Source organism: Pongo abelii, chromosome Y (genome assembly GCF_028885655.2).
Source record: "Pongo abelii isolate AG06213 chromosome Y, NHGRI_mPonAbe1-v2.0_pri, whole genome shotgun sequence".
Taxonomy (NCBI): Eukaryota; Metazoa; Chordata; class Mammalia; order Primates; family Hominidae; genus Pongo; species Pongo abelii.
In genome coordinates, this window is record NC_072009.2 from 44,851,293 (window position 1) to 44,869,619 (window position 18,327).

At 37.3% G+C, this 18,327-nt stretch overlaps 1 protein-coding gene across 2 annotated transcripts; it reads right to left on the minus strand.

Moving 5' to 3' along the window:
* Window positions 1-15,384: 15,384 nt before the first annotated feature.
* Window positions 15,385-17,264, minus strand: LOC129053190 (heat shock transcription factor, Y-linked). 2 transcript variants are annotated; one of them, NM_001425388.1, is made up of 3 exons: window positions 17,050-17,264; window positions 16,684-16,951; window positions 15,385-16,207 (listed from the first exon to the last, which is right to left on the minus strand). In NM_001425388.1, the coding sequence occupies exons 1-3, from the start codon at window positions 17,058-17,060 to the stop codon at window positions 15,506-15,508; spliced, it is 981 nt and encodes a 326-aa protein (NP_001412317.1). In that variant the 5' UTR covers window positions 17,061-17,264; the 3' UTR covers window positions 15,385-15,505. The 2 variants fall into 2 exon arrangements, with proteins under 2 accessions (NP_001412317.1, NP_001412316.1); NM_001425387.1 differs by having other exon boundaries at window positions 15,387-16,207; window positions 16,684-17,262.
* Between the last annotated feature and the right edge of the window lie 1,063 nt (window positions 17,265-18,327).

Below are 18,327 nucleotides of genomic sequence, written 5' to 3' on the forward strand. Positions count from 1 at the left end.
TAAGATTACATTAAAAAATTAAATACTAACCCCAATTATATTATGTCTTCAAGTCTATGAAAGTAAGAGACTAGTGGTCTGTGGTCAGTTTGAAATTAGGTTTTAGAGAGTTGGCATAAAACTGTTTACCCAGACCACAGAAAAATGGTTAAAAATGGTGGTCATTTTAATAAGGTAACACTTTTTAATTAAGAAAAATATTTATGGAACAAAATTCTGTGAAAGATACTTAGGTCTGTGGTTGTGATATAAATTCTTAGAAATTTAAACAAATACTCCTTAAGGTGGAGCTGGCATTTATTTCCCAAGGATAATGAAAACTGGATGAGAATGTTCTTGAAATATAACCTATTATAACATTGGTTTTGGAAAGCTTGTCAATGAGTCAGAATCCAGGTCCTTTAGTAGTAGATTATAAAATTGTTTCTGCAAAGCTTATCAATGAGTCACCATCCAAATTCTTTAGTAGTAGACTCAGCATAATTGTAGTTAATTTTTGCATTTTTGAAAAATATTTTCTTACTGGGTGAGGAAATTAAGGGGGCTGGGACTTGGGAAGAAAAGCTAATTTGAAAAGTCAGTTATAAAAATCACATTATCTTTGAGTAAAGATTAATAAACGTCAGCTGTAATAATTGAAACTTCCCATCAATTCCATTTTATTTCCTACGTAGATAGCAGTTATTTGAGGAAAGATGGTATATATGTGAATTCGTGGTCTCATCCCTTGATTCTGGCATGTTACAGGTCCCTATCAAGGAATATCACATATTCGAATGAGTGTCTTGGTAGAACTGTGCTAACAATAATTGTGAATATGCCACAGATTTCCAAAGTATGAACAATCATTTTGACAAAGTGTTGCCTTTAAAGCTGGTAACTTAAAACCTCCAATATTTGTTCTAAATAAAAAGACTTACCCAATGGAAAGTTTTCCTCAGTAGTACATCCCAGTAGCTTGAGACAGAAAATGAGGTATTTGAACATCTACATTTGTCTGGTGGAATACGCATCTGTACTGCAGAGCAGCTGTGTGATTATTGGTAAGAGGTGTAAATGCTTCAGACGAAACACTCTGGCAAATATTTATATGTAAGAATTGAGTTAATCATTTTACTACGACTGGGTATCTTGCAGTTTCTGTTCATTCTTTGCTTGGAAATACTGGTAAGCCTGCATTATGCTGGCATGTGAGTAAGCCCTGTTAGAAGACAATATCATGAGGAAGTGGATCTGGAAGAGAAAGGTGAGTATGATATCTAGACAGCATGTGAGAATGCAAAGCGTGGTGCTAGGGAGATTAGCTGGACTTGACATTAAAGGGGACAAAGGTTATTCTGCATTAATACTTGCTCTGTTGCAGAGCTGTGAAATCCTGGAAGTGTGCTATACTACTTGGCTTCACATTTAAAAACTGAAGAAAAGTAAGCACAAAAACATTGCAAACTATTTCTATTAAATATTAAATGTCTGTATAGTCATCAGTCTAGATGAGTTAGATAAGATATATATGTCTTAGATATATATATATAGATAACATATATATATCTTAGATATATATATAAATAAATATATATAAGATATATCTATCTATCTATCTATCTGTCTATCTATCTATATATATATATATATATATCTTCTCCCACTACAACTGAGACTTGTCTACATAGATATTCATAAAATTTGCCTCAGGTGTGTATTGAGTCAATGCTGCTGAGGAATTTACATATGTGACTGTTATATTATCTTTAATTTTTTCTATATTTTGATATTTCATGTTTTGTCTGTCGTCTTTTAAGTTATCTATAGTCATCTCTCTTTATTCCTTGCATTTTCGCTAAAATTCTCCTTTGCCTTATATAATAACTGTGGCCTAGCTTTTTTGATAAATACTTGCTGATTTTCTCCAAATCTCTATTTTCCATATATTAGTGTGGTTATTCCTAGATGAAAGCAAATTTTTATATTTTATATTTTAACACATGACTTTAAACTGCTTACATCTAATGTGATTACTCTCTTATATAAATAACTAATACCTGCTTAGAGAGTTTTTTATTTACCCTGGATTTTCTTTGTCTCTGCCTTGGCCTGCTATCTGACTTTGTTCTTCTCTCCCTCTCCCCACCTGCCACCTGTTTTACTAATTGTATTCATTTACTATTCTTACTCATATTTTTTCTTTTCCTGCTTTTGACATTAATCACCATATTTCTATGCTTTCTGTAGTTAATCAGAAGGACCCAATCGGTTGGCATTTTTTTAAGAAAGTAAAACATATTTCCAACACCGTTAGGAAAACAAACAAACAAAAACAAACAAACAAGAAAACTTTCTTCATATCTCTTTTATTTTGAGATTTGTTTTTCTCTTTGCTAAAATAAAATAGCCTTTATGTTTCTTTTCCTTGGTCTTCTGATAACTCTTTAATATTGGCATAGTCTTTATGAGTTGAAAAATATATTTTTAGTAAATGATAACTTATGTGGATAAATATTTTGTGTAGAGATTATTTTCATAATCTGTGTGTTTCTCTTTCTCTATATTTTTGTCTTCTGTTGTTTCTTGTAAATATATATAAAAGCTTCCACCACTGAGTTCAACTTTCCTAACTCCTGTTTCATCTGTGGTCACCAGATATAATAGAGGATTACCAGTTACATTTTCATTTTAAATAAGCAACAAATAGCATTTTAGTATAATCTCAATATTCTAGTAATTTAGTAATATTCTCAATATCACATGGGACAGGCTCATACTGAAAACAAATTCTTTGTTATATATCAACAAGTAATCATTTTTTTTTTTTTTGAGGTGGAGTCTTGCACTGTCACCCAGGCTGGAGTGCAGTGGCATGATCTCTGCTCACTGCAATTTCTACCTCCTAGGTTCATGCAATTCTCCTGCATCAGCCTTCCGAGTAGATGGGACTGCAGGCCACTGCCACCACGCTCAGCTAATTCTTTGTATTTTTAGTGGAGATGGGGTTTCACCGTGTTAGCCAGGATGGTCTCGATCTCCTGACCTCCTGATCTGCCCACCTTGGCCTCACAAAGCACTGGGATTACAGGCCTGAGCTACCGCGTCTGGCCACAAGTAATCAAATTTAAATTGAAAGGTGACATTTCAAATTTATTATTATCACCCTGCACCTGGCAAACTTCTTTACAGATCTACTTAGGAAAATACTTATTCTTGCTATATTTGTGTGGAATCTACTGCATAAGAAACAAACAAATAAAAAAAATTGAGTTCCTATAATATACGGTTCATGAACCCTCATATATGGTTCATTTTTTAAAAACGTAAAATTGTCTATTTTAAAAATTTATTTTTGTCTTCCTACTGACCTGTTTTTGCTTTTAGATTCCATTTCTTCATCTCAGAGAACACCTAAACTTACTCATTTTTTATTCAAAATGTTATCTTTGAGTATGACCCTTGAGTATGACCTTGTGTCTTCCTTGGCTACCTCCTAGGACATGGAACATCCACCAGTGAATTGTTAATATTGTCTGTAAAGTGGTAAAGCAATCTTTAGTTCTTGAGTGTAAAGTGATCCTTAGGGACGCAATTTTATGTTAATCTTTTCAGGTTTTTAGGAACTTAATTGTGCAATCTAGTATTTTATACCAGTTTCTGCATTGGGGGTAGTTATATTATGTAGGTAACATGAAAAATCTAATCTCAATCTTGCATATCCCACAGGGTAGAGGTTGAGATAAAAATCTTTTCTCATCAATTTCAGTACAAACCTCATTCTGTGTTAGATCCTACTCTCTGCAGGACAAGACATCCTGTACTGACTTAAATATTTTACTTAAATGTCTGAACCACACTTTCTTTCACAAATTATTTAGGCAGGGAGCCCAACCCCATGGAACACAGAAATGGTCTCCTTCCTGGAAATAGATCTAAATTTACTACTCTGTTGACCGTTTCAATGAACTACCAAGTTTAATCTCAAACCAATATTGCTGAAGTCCAAATCTGAGAGATGTTTCTTTTCTTGATAATCAGTGTGATTTTTTAAAAATTTGTCATACAGTTATAATCTTTGGCTTTCAGAAGAGTTGATTTTGCAACTTTTAACTTTGCTCCAGTGAACTAGAAGTAAGTGCTTGATTTCTATTAAATCATTGGTCACTTAACAAATAAAACTTCTGACAAAGGTATTTTTACTATAACCCTTGTGAAGTTGAGGAAGTACATATATTTGGTTATGTTTTCTGGAAGCCTTGCCAACTTTATTACATTTCCAAGTGTAGGAGAGGTATTTTATCATTTCTTCATTGATCTATATTATTAATATGCTATAAATCATTGGCTATTTTACATATATTATAACAAATTTGTTGGGAACAGGCCATGCTCGTGATTGCTATGATGCCCACGCTGAAGGTTTATGATGCCCACGTTACCAGAATGAGGGCAAGGGACAGCTGGCACACCCAGGGCAGAAAACTGCTTAAGGCACTCCTGAAACTGCCTCAAGGACATACTATTGCTGCAGATAAGTAGCCAGAGCATATCCTTTGTCTCCCATTTTAGTTAATCTATAATCTATAGAAATAATGCTTATCACTGACCTGCTGTCAATAAATATTTGGGTAAAACTCTGTTCATGGCTCTCGTCTCTGAAGGCTGTCAGTCCCCTGATTCCCACTCTGCACTCTATATTTCTGTGTGTGTGTCTTTAATGACACTAGTGCTACTGGGTTATGGTCTCCATGACTGATATGGCTTCGGCAAGTCGTGACCATACAGGGGAATCAAACCCAGGTCAAAGAGTTGCCAAAGTGATGGTGGGAGAATGTGGAAGTACACTGGAGGACACCTGGGTATTCTTAAGAAATCCCCATGGTGAGTAAGTAGGGGAGCTCAGAAGCATCAGGGTAACAATTGGACAAGTGTGGGCTCTGGTTCTAGATTTGTTGATTTTTTTTTTTCAACTCAGCATTCACCTACTGGTGTTATTGTTCAAGGGCAATATCTTATAGAATGGATTTATTTTCCACATACTCTTCATGGACTTTGACTCCTTATTTGGATCAAATCACTATTATGATAGGAAATGGAAGCACTTAGATCATCAAATTACATGGATATCACCCTGGAAAAATTATTGACCCATTACAAAGGCACAAATACAAAAGACTTTTACAAATAGTCTTACTTGACAAGCACATTTAGCTGACTTTGTATTCTTGATAACCATTTTCCAACAACAAAATTATTTCCATTTTTGAAATTAACTCATTGGATTCTCCCTAAAATAACTAAATTTAAACCTATTCAAAATGCTAAAAATATTCTCACAGATGAGTCTACTAATAGTAAGACTTGTTATTCTGACTCAAAAGGTAAAGTTTTCCGAATGCCCTATACTTCAGCTCAAAAGGCGGAGCTTATAACTGTAATTCAGGAATGGACTGCTTTTAATATGCCCATAAATGTGATTTCTGATTCTTCATATGTGGTTCATTCTACACAGTTAGTTGAAAATGCTCAGCAAGATTCCACAGAGATGAGCAACTGATGAATTTACCCAATTACAAAGAGCAGCTAGGTGTAGAATGCACCCTTTTTACATTATTCATATCAGAGCTCATTCATCTCTTCCAGGACCTTTGACTGCAGGGAATCAAATGGCTCATCAACTATTTGCTGCTACAATATCTAATGCCAAACACTTTCACAGTTTAACCCATATTCATGCCTTTGGTCTCAAATGCAGATACAGCATTACCTGGAAAGAAGCTACAGCTATTATCCAGCAATACCCAACTTGCCAAACGATGCATTCCTCATCTTTTACAGGAAGAGTTAATCCTTGAAGATTGGAATGTAATGATTTTTGGCAGATGGATGTTCCCTCATTTGGGAGACTAACTTATGTACATGTATGTTTAAATACCTTTTCTCACTTTGGGCTACATGCCAATTAGGAGAGTCTTCTGCCTGTGTTAAATGTCACCTTTTGCAGCGTTTTGCGATGATGGGCATTCCAGCTTTTATTAAAATGGACAATGCCCTAGGCTATGCTAGTGAAGCTCTAGCTACATTTTTCTCTATATGGAATATTAAACACATTGCTTGTATCTCATATAATTTTCAAGGACAAGCCATAGTGGAAAGAATGAATCTCTCCCTGAAACAGCAGTTGCAAAAGCAAAAGGGGAAACCAAGGACTACGGGATACCACATAGGAAACTGAATGTAGCATTATTGACTCTAAATTGTTTGAGCCTGTCTAGAGGCCAGATGCTATCAGCAGCTAAACAGCATCTACAGAAACCAGCTGCAAAGACAGAAGCGGTAAAACTGGTTTGGTGGAGAGATCCAATAACAGAAAGTCAGGAAATAGGTAAAATAATAACATGGGGTAGAGGTTATGCTTGTGTTTCTCCAGGACTGAATCTACTGCCAATGTGGGTGCCATTGAGGTACCTAAAGCCCTACTGTGAGCCAGACACCCAGGAAGAGGTGTTAGGAGGATCTCAAAGACCCATCGGTGGCAGCATTGTCTAAGTTGATGCTGAGGAGTACCCCAACTATCATGAGCAACACCCATTGAACACAGCCACCTACCTGGGGACAGATCAAGAAGCTGTCACAGATGGCAGAAGAAAATGTGAGGAAAGTGGGACAACCAGTCCCAATGAGTAATTTAATGATAGCTATGATAGCAGTGATCACCATTGCCATGAGTATTCCTTTAGCAGGGCTGACACAGTTACACATGCTTTCCGGTCTCAGTGTTTATCATAATAAATCTGCTCCTATAATTAAGGCATACTGCCTTCAAGAATCTAACTGTAAACAGAAATGGACATGGCCAGAAAAAAATGAATGTACTTGTTTCAGAAAATTGCATTGCAGAACATGCAGAGGTGCTGTGCAATGATTCCTATGGCATATTTATTGATTCGTCCCCTAAGGGGATGTTTAGCTTAAATTGCACCTCTCAGTCTGTGTGCCAAGGCCACACTATGTTCAGCTTGTCTGACCAAAAATGGTCAGATGGTAGAAATGGTAAGAGATACGGCAAGAGATCCTCTGGAAACATGGAGGTAAAATGGCACCTCAAGATCAAATGATATGGCCTGTTCTAGGAGCTAAACATTAGGATTTGTGGAAACTATTATTGGCTCTTAATAAGATCAAAATTTGGGAAAGAATAAAAAAGCATCTAGAAGGACAATCCACAAATATGTCTTTGGATATTGCAAAATTAAAAAGAGCAAATATTTAAATTATGCCAGGCACACTTGATCTTAATGCCAGGAACAGGAGTGTGCTTGAAAGAGCTGCAGATGGATTAGCCACTATTAACCCATTAAAATGGAGAAAAACACTTGGAGACTCTGTGATTTAAATGATGATTGTGCTTTTAATCTGTGTTGTTTGTCTTTGTATAATCTGCAGATGCAGATCCCAACTCCTGTGAGACATAGCTCACCATGATAAAGTCACCTTTGCTTTTATCGTCTTGGAAAAACAAAAAAGAGGAATATGTAGGGAATAGACCCCCAAATCTGGCCATAGACAGGCCCCCAAACTGGCCATAAACAAAATCTCTGAAGCACTATGACATGCTCATGATGGGTATGACACTCACACTGAGGGTTGTGGGTTTACTGGAATGAGGGCAAGGAACATCTGGCCCACCCAGGGCAGAAAACTGCTTAAGGCACTCCTGAACCACAAACAATATCATGAGTGATCTGTGCCTCAAGGACCTGTTCCTGCTGCAGATAACTAGTGAGAACCCAACCCTTTGTCTTCCTTTTTACTGAATCTACAATCTACAGAAGCAATGCTTATTACTGGCTTACTGTCAATAAATATGTGGGTAAAACTCTGTTCATGGCTGTCAGCTCTGAAGGTTGTCAGCCCACTGATTCCCATTCTGTGCTTCATAATTCTGTGTGTGTGTCTTTAATTCCTCTAGCACAACTGGGTTAGGGTCTCCATGACCAAGCTGATCTCAGCGGAATTCTATGAGGTTATTTAAATTTGGTGAAGACTTTGTTTTATAAAAATCACTTTATTTTAGGTAAATTATATCATGTCATTCTCTGTAGTCATATCTTCCCATGTTTTGCATTATGAGATTTGGTTTGCATGGTACTTTAAAAGCCATTCTCAAACTTTAACTTCCTAGGATTTCTAGTTACAATGCAACACCCCATTGTTTCCTCTGAACAACTGAAACACCACAGATGTAATGACAAAAGCAAGGACAGGATCTGAAACATAGAAAAAGGAAGACAGTTTGTCTAGGGACATCAGGACTTGCAGAGTGATATCATGGTCACTTCACTTGGTTTTCGTAGTGTCTTCCATATATCACAGATGATGGACTGTAGAAGTTTCCAATCCAGAATCTCCAATAGGCACAGAAGAAAAGGACTTCAAGGAAGTCCTCTTCTCTCTCAACCAAAGGACAAGGAGGGATGACCTAACCACACACAATAGCATAAAAGACTTCTAAAGTTAATAACCAAGCTATTCCAGATAAATACTAGCAGAAAAAAATAAATAAAATAAAATAAAGTAGTATTGCCATTTCTGTGGAGTCATGTACAGAGACAATCTTCTCAACATGTCAGTGATGCTCTGATTCCCCACTGAGTCCCCATAAAGTCAAACTAGGCGCAAATCTTTTTTTTTTTTCTTTTCTTTTCTTTTTTTTTTCTTTTTGAGATGGAGTTGCTCTTTGTTGCCCAGGCTGAAGTGCAATGAATGATACACAATCTCAGCTCTCTGCAAGCTTCACCTCCCTGGTTCAAATGATTCTGCTGCCTCATCATCCCAAGTAGTTGGGATTACAGGCATGTGGCACCATGCCTAGCTGATTTTCTATTTTTAGTAGAGATGGTGTTTCTCCATTTTGGTCAGGCTGGTCTCGAACTCCTGACCTCAGGTGATCCACCCACTTTGGCCTCCCAAAGTGCTGGGATTGCAGGCATGAGCCACTGTGCCTGACCAGAGAGAATCTTCTATCACCCTCCTGGAGAAAGCAGAGGAGAGCATTCCAATTCCCTTATGTCAGCAGACTCTTGTAGCAAGCTGACCATACAGGTCGACCCAACAACCACAGTTTTTAAAGAGCCAGAGCTGAGTAGGACAGATTGCACTGTGTGTCTTGCCTGCTGTCCCCACTACCCTCCTCTACCCTATCCTGTCAGAAGGCTTCAGTGGGGAGTTAACTATCTACCACCACCCACCCTCCTAGGAACTGAACAGTCGAAGTAAATCTAAACTAGTTAGCACTCTGCTATTTCCCCAAATTAGCAACTGTACCATCTACAACTGCTCCAAAGAAGATCAAATGTTTTGATATGCATTTAAACAAAAGAAAACAGGTGTGAGATCTCTATGCTGATACCTATAAAATACTGGTGAAAGAAATCAAATAGAAACAATAAGAGATACACTGTGTTCATGGATATAAAGATATAATATATCATGTTAATTTTCCCCAGCTTGATGTATATATTTGACGCAATTCCTATCAATATCTCAGCAAGAATTTTTGCAGACAATGCAAACTTACTAGGATAGCTAAGACAATTATTAGTATTTAAGTATATAGTGGGAGAAATCCACCAACAATATTTCAAAGACTTATTAAACAGCTAAAGTGATCATGACGGTTTAGCATTGGCATAGAGATAGATGCGTGTAAAAATGGAGGAAAAGAGAAAGCCCAGGAATAGAGCCACACTAGTGTGGATATGACCAAGTAATATGACATAAATCTGGCAAGCAAAAATCAGTGGAGGAAAAACAGCCTTTCAACAAATGGTGCTATGGCATGTGGACATCCAACAATTTAAGAAATAAAGCCTTAACATAAACCTTACTCTACAGAAATTAACTCAAAATGGCTCATGAACTTGAATGTAATATAAAATTATAACACGTTTTATAAAACATTTTCAGAAAAAAAGAATCATAAGAAAATTGAAGCCTCTTAGTTGTAGCAAAGTGTTACTACATTTGATACCAAAAGCATAAGCCATAAAAGGAAAACTGATAAACTGGATCAAATCAAAATTAAAAACTATTGCTCTGTGACAGTTCTTATGAAGACACTAAAAAGCCAGTCTTCTGCAGAAAGGGGTACCCTTCCTGCTGATCACAGCAGACCATGGGAGGAGAGCAGCACTCTCTCCACTGAGAGCAGCACTCTCTCCACTGAGAGCAGCACTCTCTCCACTGAGAGCAGCAGCTGCAGCAGAGAGCTTCAGAGACCTGCAGAGACATCTGAATGACCTGCCTACAGAGAGGAGCCTCCCTCTCTATAGAGGGACACCATGGGAAGACCTGCCTATAGAGAAGAGCTACCCACTCCTTTGTGAGGTATTGCTCCCCACGAGAGGGCACTAGCTGTAGGGGTCTGCCTTCAGACCCTGACCCAAAAGATGGATGAATAAAGCATAAACTGACAAATATTCTGCTTTGCCAGTACAGCAGGGTGTCCAAGCGCCTGCACATCAAGAAATGTTTTTTGCTGTGACCGGCCCTGAGAAGCTTGCACTCCAGTCATTTATTTAGTATACGATTAACAACAGAAGCTCTGAGTCAGCACACTTGTGCATAATTAACATGGTTGAGAGAGTAGTTCTATGAATGATTAAAGCTCAGGTACCGTGGTCTAAAGTAAATTCCATTAAAGGGCAATATCCTTGGTCAACCTCCCTCCAAGAGGGCAATCTGGCTTAAAGGTTAGTTAATGGAGGTAAGGTAAATAAGCTTAACTGGGGAAGCCTCTATTGTCCCTATTATTTATCCTATGACCTAATAATGCTCTAAGGTAAGAACTGGCTGCCTTCAGCCTGTTCAATTATTACAAGCTATGAAACCTTTCAGCCTTCCAAAAGGTTTGTGACTATTCCCTATATCTTTCCCTAATATTTCCCTTTAATATTTCTGCCACCATCCTGAGTGAACCTCAACACTTTGAACCATTTTAACACTAAATAGAACTCTTCTTCTTCTTTACCCTTCACTTTTCTCTGTATCTCGTTCTCCCTGCACACAGGACAAGAACTCAAGGAAAGGCATCATGGTCACAGAGGTTTCTGGTAAGTAAAATTGACACCACAGTGATCCCATAACAGTAGTACTAGAATTTCTGTCTCAGATTTTTATTTGAAAGTTAAACATTTGGGGGACTGTAGCTGGCTTTGTCTGATACCACCCTAACAGAGGAAAGTGTATAGTTGTCAAGTAGGGGCACAATTCCAACTTCCCTTCTTCACTTCCTTTGATACCCAAGGCAGTTCTCCTCATTACTGATAAAGAAATATGCAGATTCCAGCTTCAACCTAGGCGTTACTTGTACCTTTCTGGCTAGAAGTAGAAGGGTGTCTTGTTACCACATGGCAGGGTTGAAAACTCTAGCTCTCTACTTTACCTTCCCTGATTCCACTCCAGCAGAGGGTTGGGGTGCTTCATTAAAGCCTAGTGCTCTCTATGTTCCAACTTAAACTTTGTTGTCCTGGCTAGATTTTTTGAGTTTCTTTGTTTTGTATTGTAATATTTGACTAAAGTAGGATGGCTATTGTAAAAAGATTTTTATCTTAATAAGGTGTCCCTTTCCTAGCCCTGTGTCTTTAGAAGCTGGAGCTTTTGGGGTACATTTTTGTCTATACCTACTTACATTTTTGGGTACCAGCTCCTTCAGGATCAAGTCTGTGATAACACCAGGCAAAAAGAATTCAGGGAACTCAACCATCTTATCACTTGTTGTATCTTGAATTTCCTCACCAGTTTATCTTCTTGCTCCATCCTTCAGTCTTATGTTTGCTTTACATATATCACACGGGGATATTAATTGTATTTATGTGAGGGAGAAAGTACATCTTCTCCATCTACTTTATTACTCAAGTGATGACTCAAGATGAATAACGTCCATGATGTTCCTTTTGGGCAGAAAATTCAAAGTAATTTTTGTTGTTGAAACAGTTTAAGCTAGTGTAACCTAGAGAGAGAATACTTAAGAAGGTACAATGTCTTTCTATGAATCCTAGAAGAAGTTAGGATATTTTCTGGGTTAGACTGCTCTGTGATTGGTTACATTAAAATCTTGTAAGGATATTCCTCAAAATACAAAGAATTTGCAGAGGGTGGGAATGGACAGATATTCGAATCATGCTGATCACTTTATGTTCTGCATTTGCTTACTCTTTTTCCTCCTTCACACTCCCTCTCCTCCTCTCTGTGCTTGTTTTATTGTTGCTTTTGTTGTTTGTTTGACACTTGTCTTATTCTGGACTTAAACTTACAATAATGTATTCCACATGTTAACCTGTCTCCATCTTTCATTATTTTATCCTCCCTTTCTAAACTGTCATTTTCTTTTTTGTTTTTTGCCTTCCTGTTCACCCAAGTTATTCTTTTCATTTTTTATTGTATCTAGCATTAGCCTTTTTATTGTTGTGGATTCTTTTGAGATGAAGTCTTTCTCTGTCACTCAGGCTGGAGTGCAAAAGGAGGATCTCAGCTTACTGCAACCTCTGCCTCCTGGGTTCAAGCAATTCTCCTGCCTCAGCTTCCTAACTAGCTTGGATTACAGGCACCCATCACAATGATTCACAATTTTTGAATTTTGAAAATGATGGGGTTTCACCATGTTGGGCAGGTTGGTCTCAATCCCTTGACCTTAGGTCTTCTACCCATCTTGGCCTCCCAAAATGCTGTGATTACAAGCCTGAGCCACCACCCCTAGCCGGGATATTTTTTTAAACATTCTTCATGTTAACCATTTAACCATGGCTATCACACTACCCTCTGAAAACCCCGTTTGAGAACTAAAAAGTTAATAGCATGTGGATATAGGTGAAATGACATTTGTCTTGTGTCATGGTCTGCCAGGAAAGGAAATCAGGATTCCCTTTTTAGGTGGTGGATTCTAAACTTTTTCTACTTGTGCACAACTTGAAAATATATGCATATGGTTAGATGGCCCCACTAGGTTTGCATCCTGAGGAATCTGGCTGTCCAACTCCATACTCATTTTCAGCTATCCCAGAAAACTGAGTGATGAATCTTGTCAGACCTTAGCCTGTGACACCAAAAGCTGCATAATATACCAAATCCACAGTGAATGCTGCTTCTGAAAAGTTGTGCACCTGGATCCCCAGTGTATTCCATTTCAGCACAACAACCAGGAATCTCTACTGCAAATAAAGGAAGGAATGGTAAGGATACAGCTAGTTCTTTCAGGCAAGGACCTGCTATTCAAAGCACAAGATGAAAAATAATTTTTAGAAGAAGCAGGGAAAAATCATAACTAGATGTAAAAAGAAACCATGATAGTCGAAGGGATAAGCAGGGACACTAGCTAGCCTCAGTAAGTCAAAATTATTGCATCTCTAGTGAAGGATACTGTGACGTACCCTTTTACAAAAAGTTGTGGTGAGGAACGAAGAATAACAAGTAATGCCACAACACAAAGAGTGTTTGTTTTTGACAATGAAAATAGATTTTATGGTTGTAAGTCCACAGTCAACATCGACTAATTTACATACGTATGTGTGTATATATGTGTATGTATATATATATATATATATATATATACACACACACACACACATAAATATATGTATCAGATACTGTATTACATCAGTGCTGGTTGTCCAAGACAGACAGACAGACAAGAAAAGTAATGTGATAAATAAGAAGCACTTCCTAGGAGTGATGTCTGTGTTGTATGAGTCTTAAGTAGGCAAACAGGGAGAGAGCCTTTTACCTCCAAGTAAAAATGGGACCCAAGTTACCAGATGGTAAAGGGCATGACTGAAAGTGATGTTCTCTGAATGTCGCTCCAATTGGACTGTGGTGAAACACAAAGACATGAAGCTGAAAGGAAAACAAATGTCAGGTCTGGAAGGGATTTGTTCAGCCATGCTCATGATCTGGACTCAGAATCTAAAAGTTAATAAATCCTGACAAAAGCAATTAAATCTGAGTTTGTATGGAGCATGAAATCAATGTGTTGAAAATCGGCATTAGAGGTGGGCTTTGGTGGCTCAAGCTTGTAATCCTAGTACTTCTGGGGGCCATGGTAGGTGGATCACCTGAGGCCAGGAGTTCAAGACAATCCTGGCCAACATGGTGAAACCCCATTTGTACTAAAAGTACAAAAACTAGCCCAGCATGTTGGGCATATGTAATTTTACCTACTCAAAAGATTGAGGCACAAGAATTGCTTGAACCCAGAGGCTGAGGTATCAGTGAGCTCAGATAATGCCACTGCTCTCCAGCTGGGGTAACACAGCAAGACTGTCACAGAGAAAAAAAAACAGAAGCAAGGAAATGTGCATGAGAAAACATGAAAAGTGGACTCTAAAAGGAGGTAATTAAAGGCACAAACAGGCTGCAATGCTTTGATGTAAGATCAGAAAGATGTACTGTTAATGCCAGCTGTAAAATTCCACAATGTTCTGACAGTGATGCAATCCATGAGCATAATATGATGTAAACTTTATTCAAGTGATGACACAAATAATTGTGATCATGGTCCCTGAGTTCACTAGGGATGAATGGCAATGAAGACAATCTTTGCCAACTAGAATCCAAGTTTAAAATAACTGGGGAAATGTAATTGAGAAAATACTGAAGTATATAGTATGTGTTAACCATTCTCTAAATTTTCTCTGTGTGTTTGTGTGTTCGTGTGTGTTTATGTGTGCATTTATTCCCTTTGTGCCACCCAAATTTATGCCCTCATTTGATTTATGCCAGACTACTTGAGAAGTCACTTACTATTTTTTCCTAACTCCAGTTGCTTCTTCTCCCTTGCCTGCTGTCATTGTTTGGTATGTCCCCTCCAAATTTCACATTGAAATTCTGTGTCCATTGTGCTAGTGTAGGATTTTTAAGAGGTGATTAGCCATGTGGGTGCAACCTCATGACTGACTTGATGGTATCATATGGAGAACAAGTTAGTTATTTTGTGAGTGGGCTTTGGATCAAAGGATGAGTCTGGCCCCGATTTTCTGTTCATAGCCTGCCCTTCACCGTAGGAGGCCAACCTGCCATGTTGTAACATGGAAAGAAGATCTCACCAGATGCAGCCCCTTGGACTTCCCTGCCTCCAGAAAAATGAGCAAAATAAGTTTTCTTTACAAATTACCCAGGCAGTGGCGTTGTGTTGTTTCAGCAGAAAATGGACTCAAAGACTTTATTATTTCTTCCTCTTTAGAGAAATAAATTAGTTAACTTACAAAGGCACATGTCAAATTTCCTTTCAAATGATCAAAAAGCCTATATATATTTTTGGTAAAAAGTAGTACAATAGCCTGCCACTGAAACAAAATGCCATTTTATTCTTAACCATACTTTTAGAAATAAAGGAAAAGCAAACATGTAAGTAAACATGCAATTTTATTGTTCAATAAGACAATTGCAGACATTTTTAGGGTTTTTTTGTCAATATAAATGTTAGTCTCTGTTGTCATGCATAATCTGATCCTCCTTTAATGGCAGATCAGTTGTAATTAGGGTGATATTTGTCCAGTGGTGATGGTTGAAGAGCTGGCCTGGAACGAGCGGCAGCTGATCTATCAGCTATCGTAGGCATTTGCAACCACGGGTTGCCTGCTGGTAGCATGTTACAATATGGAGCCTGATTGACTGGTACCACAGGATATTGTGTGGGAACAGCAGATGGTTCCACTACCAGCCCAAAATAACCGTTTTTTAAGGGAGATATGATGTGATATTGAGAAGTTGTGGTTGTAATAAAATTCACAGTGTGGCCCCTTGCTTGCATGTAGGTGCTGTAGGTGCTATGAGAGTGCATATGAATAGTGGTCAACTGATTTAAAATAGCATGTTGATCTGTTGCAATTTGTTCTGATGGTCCAACTGAGGTTGAAGGTGAAGGAGGAGGGAAACCACTTCTAATTGGGACAGATGAATTTGCAATTATCTGTCTGACAGAAGATTCCCTGGTTAGAGGCATATTTAAATTTTTAGAGGCTGAAAATAAACTTTCTTCAGTAGCTTCAGCAGCTAAGGCAGAATTATGATTCTCCATGTTAGCCCCTGCTCTAAAATGCTTCTTGTTGAAATCTTCATTAAATAAAGTAGATATAGGTGAAGTATTTTTAACACCAATTCTTCTCTTCACTCTTACTAAAAGTTGGGGATAGCCACGCTTGAAATTTGGATTATAGTAGAACTTTAACTAAAACCAAAGAAAAAGGTAATTCAGTGCCATTTTAATCCAAGAGACAAGTGAAAATAACAAACGCAACACATAAAATATCAGATTTCTGTTTTGCCACACAAACTTAATGTCATCAAATAACTCATAAACATTGTTTATTATTTTTAAGAACATGCTTGTTGGGAAAAACCACTCAAGTTGTTAAGCCCTCAAGTGAAAACATGTTATATATTAATAGTAATATTTCATTAAGTGGCTTTGGTACACTGATTTGGAGTTCACTGGTAAGATTCAAAGTTGTTAGCAAAATTTCTTAAAACACTAAAAGGTTAATGCTCAAGCTGAACACAATAATTTCAAAAAAAATTCTACCTTAATATTTTATATAATTTTCAAAATATGGTCTTATTGCATGTATTAACATATTTACTGATGTACAAAGTAAAATTACATATATACTTTACATAAAGTGGTAACTGAAATATGTTAAATACCTTGCTTAAGACAGAGGATTCTTTCTCTTCTGCCAGAAAGGTGGCTAGAGAGGCAGATCTCTGAAAATTCTGTTGAATTTTACTAAATCCATAAAGGTTGAGCTGTCGAAGAAAACTTTTGATAGTATCAGTTTGAAATATTCTGTAAGGAGCCTTTTTTCCCAAAATTTCTTTCTTGAAAAGCTCTTCATTAATCACTATGCAAGTTCCATTCTCAGCCCATGAAATAGACTTGAATTGGTCACTTTCAACTATTTTCCAAAGTTTCCTGGGAAAGTTCAGAGAAAGAAAATCATCATCTTTATCTGGCTCAGAGACACAAACTGTGTAACGTGGCCTTTTTAACAAGGATCCTTGTGACAAAACCTGAAAAGCATTTTCTTCAATCATTGACCGTAAGTCTGAGTCCCCAGGGAAGGTGTGTTCACACACTGGAGAACTAGTGGAGGCTTCTGAACCAGTTAATTCATCTTTGGGAGAAACATCTTGAGTTTCTGAAGAAACATGTGCCATCTCAAATAAATATTTCTTTAGATACTCTTCCAGCCTGCATGGTTTTCAAGACTGCAGCTTCAAATGATGCCTCAGAAGGCCTAGGCAGGTAAAGTAATCTAGACCATCACAGTGGTTCCCAAGCTGAGTAACAATGACATCACAAGAGGACTTTGGTCTCCTAGCAACCAACAAAATCTAGCCCAAATGGTTTCCTTCCCAGTCTGAGAAATGTATCCAGTGAAAATAAAGTATAGACTGCTGACTTACACAATGTAAGCTGCAATAATCTCTTCCCTGCAGCATTATTTAAATAAATAAGAAAATAATGTCCTCAATCCCTGAAATAAATCCAGTGTTCTTCCTGACACACACACTATAACTACATTAATGTGACAGCATAGGGCCTAGTAATTGCAAAAAAAAAAAAAAAAGGAAAGAAAAAGAAAAAGAAATATGAACGATTTTAAAACCAGTGTGGCATGTTGGATTGAAAACTGATGGAGTGCAAAACCTATGTGGTAAAAAGACACGGCCATAGAGATAAAATGGTGGGTTATGGGTTGTCAGGGGCTGGGAAATAAAAAGAACTGTTTAGCAGATATGGAGTTTCTGGTGGGGCTATAGAAATGTTTAAGAACTAGTGATAGATGATGATTGTACGACATCATAAACATATTAAATTCCTTTCAATTGTACACTCAAATGTAATTTTATATTATTTGGAACTTACCTTCAAAAATTAAGGTGAAGACAAATATGAATAAAACTAACTGATTATATTTCAGAATGAAAAGCTTTTTTTATGCATATCTCTTCAAAACATGTTTCAGTCATATCAGAAGAATATTTAATGGTTTAATTTGGTATGTCTGTAAATATCTGACAAATGTTAATGATGAAAGAGATTTTAAAAGCAGGTGACTTACTTGTAAGGGGATCCCTAAGAGTGGGAGATTAAAAAAAAATAATAAAAATAATAACAACAAGAAAATGTTTTAAGAAAAGTAAATATGTATGTGTGTCTAAGCAGCATTTTTTTTAAATTTGGCTCCAAGAACCAAATCTCTATTAAAGAATAGATTTTGTAAGGAATAATCTTTGTGCCATGAAAATAATGGCATCATTATAAAACGGGACTTGAATTTGCGA